Source organism: Myotis myotis, unplaced genomic scaffold (assembly GCF_014108235.1).
Source record: "Myotis myotis isolate mMyoMyo1 unplaced genomic scaffold, mMyoMyo1.p scaffold_m19_p_3, whole genome shotgun sequence".
Lineage (NCBI taxonomy): Eukaryota > Metazoa > Chordata > Mammalia > Chiroptera > Vespertilionidae > Myotis > Myotis myotis.
The window spans coordinates 211,941,770-211,947,769 of NW_023416335.1; the positions used below are offsets into that span (position 1 = coordinate 211,941,770).

Below are 6,000 nucleotides of genomic sequence, written 5' to 3' on the forward strand. Positions count from 1 at the left end.
AGGGAGGTGCTCAGGGGTCAGAGGGCAGTGGGAGCACCTGGACAGGGGAGAGGGGAGGGCTGCCCGGAGCTGCTGAGCGAAGGGCTGAAGGGCTAGAGCAGATGGTCCCTCAGACCCCTCCCATTTCAGACATTCTGGGCCAGGTGACAGGTGGGCCTTCAGCCTGGCACACAGTAGGTGCTCAGCGAATGTCTGCTGAATGAATTATCGCGGAGACTTCCATTTCTGCTCAAAACTACGTTGCGACACTTTTCAGAAAAGAAACCTATGTCCTTGTTCACCCCCACTTTGTAGGCACCCCACCCTCACCCCCACCCCCACCCGCACAGGAGCAAAGCTTCACTCCAGGGCGGCAGCGGGGACCTGCTCCCAGAGCAGTGTCTTAGCCTCAGCCTGCCTCTGACACAAAGGACTGGCATTCATTTCCTCTCCTCACCCACCCTCCAGGGTGTGGCCTGCGGAGGGGCCTGGGCCCCCGGGGCTGCCACGTCCCTGCTGCCTTGTGACTGTAAGGGGGCTGCGGGGGCTCCCTGGGACTCAGTTTCCCCAGGGGTGAATGAAGGGCGAGCTGGCGAAAGCTCCCAGGCTGGCATGCCTTCTCCACGCTGCTGTCGCCTCCTCAGAAATCCCCAGCCCAGACGCGGGACGAGGGTGGGGTGGGGGCGGCAGACAACGTGCTATGAAGTCATTCCCGCATGGAGAAGGGAGGGGTCTTTCCGCAGAAAATGGCAAACCCCACACCACGGGGGGGGGGGGGGGGGCTCCTCCGGATCCATCGGCACCGATGACCTCACACCCGCCAAGCCCGAGACCCCCCCACACACACACCTGCAGTCAGTCCCAGGCTCTTTCCAACAACACGGGGCACCCCCCCCCCCCCGCACGTCCGTGACCTGGGCCCTCCTGGGAGCAGAACCGCACCCCGAGGGGCCGCAGGCCCTGCTCCCTCTGCCGCGCGGGTGTGGGGGGGGGCGTTCAGGGGACCACAGCCCAACAGGTCCCCGGTTACAGCGAAGGGCCAGGCAAGAGCAGGAGGACAAAGGCTCGGGAAGCCGGGACGTGGCCTCCGTGTCGGCTGGAAGGTCGGCCAGAGCCCGCGGGGCCCCGGCTCTGCAGTGATGGGCTGAGGGGCTCCCCAAATGCAGCGTCCACACTCCCTGCGGCTTCCCCGAGGCCCCGAGAGGACTTCCTGGAGCAGGAAGGGGCCTGGCAGCGCCACGGAAGGAAGAAGACGAGCCGAAGGAGACACCGATGACCCGGGAAATGGAGAGAGCGACGGGGAGCAGAGCCGGGAGCCGCTCGGGGGACCCACGTCGGGGACGGAGGCAGAGGGGCACGGGATGACCCGGCGCGGGGACCTGGGGCGCAGGAGGGGACACGACACGCAGGGCGCCCCGCAGACACGCGCAGGGACAGAGACAGACAGAGACACGCACGGGACGGAGACGCGCAGACACCGGAGGCGCGCACAGCCCGGCCCGGCCGGGCCCCGCCGCCCCAGCTCCGGCCCCGCCGCCCGCCGGCCGCACTCACCGAGGCCGCAGACCTCGCGGCGCAGGCTGAGGCGGCCGCGCTCCTCCGCAATGGCGCGCAGCATGCGCTGCAGCGAGCGCTCCTCGGCCTCGGCGCTGCCCGCAGGCTCGGGGGCGGCGGCGGCGGGCAGGACAGGTGGCCCGACCCGGAGCCCCGCGGGCGCGGGCGCCGAGGCGCAGGCCCAGCCCGGCGGCCGCGCAGAGGCCATGCCGGGCCCCGGCTCATCGCCCGCGCCGCGCCCGCGGGGACACCCGGCGTGCCCCGCCGCCCCCGCCCCGGCGCCGCCCGCCCCGAGCGCCAGAGAAGCCACAACCGCCTTTGTGCGCGTCGCCGCCGCCGCCGCCCGCTGAGCCCAGTGAGGCGAGCGCAACTCCGCGCCGCCTCCGCCCGCGCGCCTCAGGGCCGCCGGCCGCCCCGCCCTCTAGGCCTCGCCCCGCCCTCCATGCCCCGCCCATCCTTCTAGGCTCCGCCCCACACCCTAGGCCTCGCCCCGCCCTCTAGGCCTCGCCCTGGCACTCTAGGCCCCGCCCCACACTCTAGGCCCCGCCCCGTCTCCACGCCCCGCGCGGACCACCAGGCCCCGCCCACACGGCCTCCGGGCCACTTCCCGACTCACCTCCGGCTTCCCTGACCCGCCCCCGATTCTCCAGGCCCCGCCCCTTCCTACCAGGCCCGTCCCCTGCCCGGCTTCCTCCGCCCCGAGTCCGCGCCGGCCGGTCCCTTCCCCCGCAACCCTCCCACCCGCTCCTTCTTTGGCCCCGCCCACTTCCGAGAGGCGTGCCTCCGCCGACCACTCTCTTCCTCAAATGGTCCTTGCGATCCCGCCTCGAACCCCAATCCAGGGTCTCCGGACCTTGCCTGGCCCCCGCACCCCGGTGGCTACTCACCTTCCCCAGGCTCTGGCCCCACGGCCTTTTCTTAGACCCACCTCCGCTCCTGAACGCCTCCAGCAGCTTGAGCCCCGCCCATCACAGCTTCCCGGCCTCCTACCCCGGCCTCCTCCTTCCTGCTGCTGCCCCGCGCGAGATTGGCTTTGTCACCCTCCCACCCGTTGTCAACCTCCCTCTCGCCACCAAGTTGCAAAGACTAGTTTCGCTGAGAACTTCCTGGAAGAACCCAGAAATGGGTCACACCCATCCCCCATGGAGAGGTCTCAGGGCCAGCCCTAGGCACTTCGGCTCAGCGAATAGAGCATCGGTCCTCTACTGAAGGGTCCTGGGTTCGAATCCGACCAAGGGCACATACATTGGTTTCAGGCTCAATTCCTGGCCCTAGTCGGGGTGTGTGCAGGAGGCAACCAATCCATGTGTCGCTCACATCAATGTTTCTCTCTGTTTCTCCCCTTCCCTCCACTCTCTCAAAAAAAAATGTAATGGGAAAATATCCTCTGGTGAGAATTAACAAAAAAAAAAGAGGTCTCAAGGCAGCACGATGGCAAAGCCATCCCCGCCCACACTGACTGCTCCACCTGGCATAGCGCAGGAGTGGCCAAGGGCTATGAGCCTGTTACCTCAGTTGTGCTTTATGGGGGTGTGCCCTGAGGGTTGAGTAGGGCTGAGGGGGGTGAGGGTGAGGAGGTAGGAGGTCAGCTGGGCATGTGATCCCGATGAAGGTCAAGGTCCGGCCTGGCATCCATCCATGTACTGGCATCTGCAGACAGAGGAAGACCTCGGTGAAGCAGCCAGAGGCCTCCCCCAGATCGCACCCCTGGTGGCCCACTGCAAGGACAGGGGGCGATGGAGAGGGAGGGACAGAGCTGGGTCCCAGCTACCTGAATCTCCAGTCATCCCCACAGGCACACTAGCCTCCATTCCTCAGACCCAGCAAGGACAGTCCTGCCTCCAGGCCCCACCCTGTCCCTCCTCCCATTCCTTGTAAAACTCACTTCCTCAGGTTTGGGAGACCCCTGTGTCACCTCCTCAAAGAGCCTTCCTGCTTCAGGCCTCACCTCTCATTCTGTGCCCATGTCTGGGTCCCGAGTGCTAGGCTTGGGGCTGGGGACTGGGGTGGGGGTGGGGGGTGCTCTGTAAAGAAGCGCGGAGTGAGGGGGGAATTAGTGAAGTGAATGATGGGCCGTGGGTATATATCTCTCTCCTCTAGGCCTGTGTCCCCACCTGTAAAATGGGGCACAGGCCTGAGGGTTAGGCCTCCAGTTCTGAGTCTGCACAGCTGAGATTGGAGCTGGGGGAAGTGGGAAGTGGAAAGGTCTGCGCAAGGCTCAGAGGCCGGCATGTCCAATAGCCAGAGCCCACCTGTTTCCCAAACTCATGAGTCCCAGCTATTCCCGCATCCCTCCCTCTGCTCAGCTGTTCCCCTTGCTTCACATCCTGTCTTCACTACTGTGCTCACCGTCCCAGCCGCGTTCCCTGGGCAGCCATCTGATTGGGTCTGGCCCACGCACTGTGTTCCTATCCGCTTCCCAAACTCCCTTCCTGCACCCGCTCACCCCATGGCTGCCTCCATAGACTGTGCCATAGGACCAGCATCGGATCAACGAGCCCATATTTCCTGGCACCCGGCCCAGGACAGGTGCCAGGACATATCTGCTGAATGAATACATGGACGTCACTTGGGCCCCCTCCTCCCTCCTTTTTATTTCAGTGCACGCCAGGTGATGTCCCATAGGGAATGTTTTCATGTCAACAGGCCTGGAGTTCTGTTTGGGACTCACGGGGCATGAGCAGGGTTCCTGGGGCCGCAGGGCATGCTCTGTTTCTTGATCTGGGTGCTGATTACATGGGTGTGTGTGGTCAGTTTGTAAAAATCAAGCTGCAACAGCGATTTTTTAAAAATGTAAATTCTTTATTGTTGAAAGTATTACATATGTCTCCTTTTTCCCCCATTGACCTCTCCCCGGCCACTCCTCCCTGCCTGCAATGGCAACTTATGCACTTCTCTATACACAGATAAAAATGATTTGGCCCTGGCTGGTATGGATCAGTGGTTAGGGCATCGGCCCGCACACCGAGGGGTCTCGGGTTTGATTCCCGATTAAGGGCACGTACCAGGGTTGGGGGTTTGCTCCCTGGCCCTGGCTGGAAGAGACAACCAGTTGACGTGTCTCTCTCACATCAATGTTTCTCTCTCTCACCCGCTCCTTCCTTCCTTCCTTCCACTCTCTCAGAAAAGCCCTGGAAAAATATCCTCAGGAGAGGATTAACAAAATAATAATAATAATAATAATAAAATGATTTTAAAGCCTTGATAAAAATTCTGGTTTAGCCACATTTGCCATGACAATGAAAATGTTTTCTTCGAAGAAGTGACGCGCACATTGAAAGACCGCTGAGAAGAAAGGGTGTGGGCAGACTAACGGCCCCACAGGTGTCCACCCCCCCCTCCCCCCCCAATCCTGTGAGTACACGCCACCTTACATGGCAAAATGGGGTTTTGCAGAGGTGACTACGGGGATGGCCTTGGAGATGAGAAATGACCCTGGGTAATCCATGTGGGCCCAACCTCTCACCATGGGACCTTGGAGGGCCTGGGTCAGAGCGGGCAGGCGCAGAGGAGCCCGCAGTGTGACTTCCCTGGGCCCGGGCACTTCTGCCCTTATGGGACCCTTCCTCCGTTAAGAATAATATTAATAAATAATTAACACCATTTACAACTGCTTCGATATGAAAACAGATATATCAGAGTTGTATGCTAAGATGGGTTCTTCTACATAAAAGTCCATTCTCCTTCTTCAGACTCCTACGGAACTTGCGAAAGTCCTCCGTGGGGTGGGCGCGTTCCCATAGAGCCAGCACCGCCCTGACTCCGAACCTCCCACGGGGCGCCGCCAGGGGGCGCCAGACACCACGCGCGGCCCCACTGGGCAGCCGGAATGGGAGCTGAGCAAGGGCAGCGCATCAGCAAGCTGGGTCCTACTCTGGAGGCTCCAGCACACCCACTGGGGTCCCCCGAAACCTACTCCGTGCACCTCACGGCCCTTCTACCCATTGAGGTACCACGGCCTCCAGCAAGTCTTCCTGGGCGGCAGGCTGGGCAAGGCGTCTTCCCTGGGCGCCCACAGCCTCCTGGGGCCCCGACCACACGGTCAGTCACTGTTTCCTTCTCTGAGGACAGTGGACAGTGAGTCCCCCGGCTGGGATGGGCCTGGGCCGCCCAGGGCCACTCGCGAATTGTTTTCAGGTGAATGACTCTGGGAGCGGGGAGCCCCACGCAGCTTTCCTGGGTCACTCTCAGCCTTGCGTAGGGCCAGGTGGCCACAGGCGCTCAGTAACGGGGCTCCCACCCGTCCCGTCCTCTGTCTGGACCCCCCATTCCTCTGGAAGCTCAGGACTGGCCCTCCCAGCCTGCAGGGGAGACTCATTGTCAGTTTGTGACAGTAGTAAAGTGCTCAGATGTTGGAAATTATTTTCTTACAGTCAGTGAGTCGGAGGGATGCCACTATCCCTGTCATCATCGGTTTCACGCCTGTGTTTTTATTTATTTATTTATTTATTTATTTATTTATTTATT

General features: G+C 62.0%; 1 protein-coding gene across 2 annotated transcripts in view; it reads right to left on the bottom strand.

Moving 5' to 3' along the window:
- KIAA0930 (KIAA0930 ortholog) overlaps positions 1–1,827 on the bottom strand; it is a 41,930-nt gene extending 40,103 nt beyond the window's left edge. The window contains exon 1 of one of the 2 annotated variants that reach the window (XM_036297867.1): positions 1,534–1,827. In XM_036297867.1, the coding sequence (XP_036153760.1) occupies positions 1,534–1,741 (208 nt within the window). In that variant the 5' untranslated portion in view covers positions 1,742–1,827. The remainder of the gene's footprint in view (positions 1–1,533) is intronic. The other variant, XM_036297866.1, reaches the window with a different exon arrangement.
- Between the last annotated feature and the right edge of the window lie 4,173 nt (positions 1,828–6,000).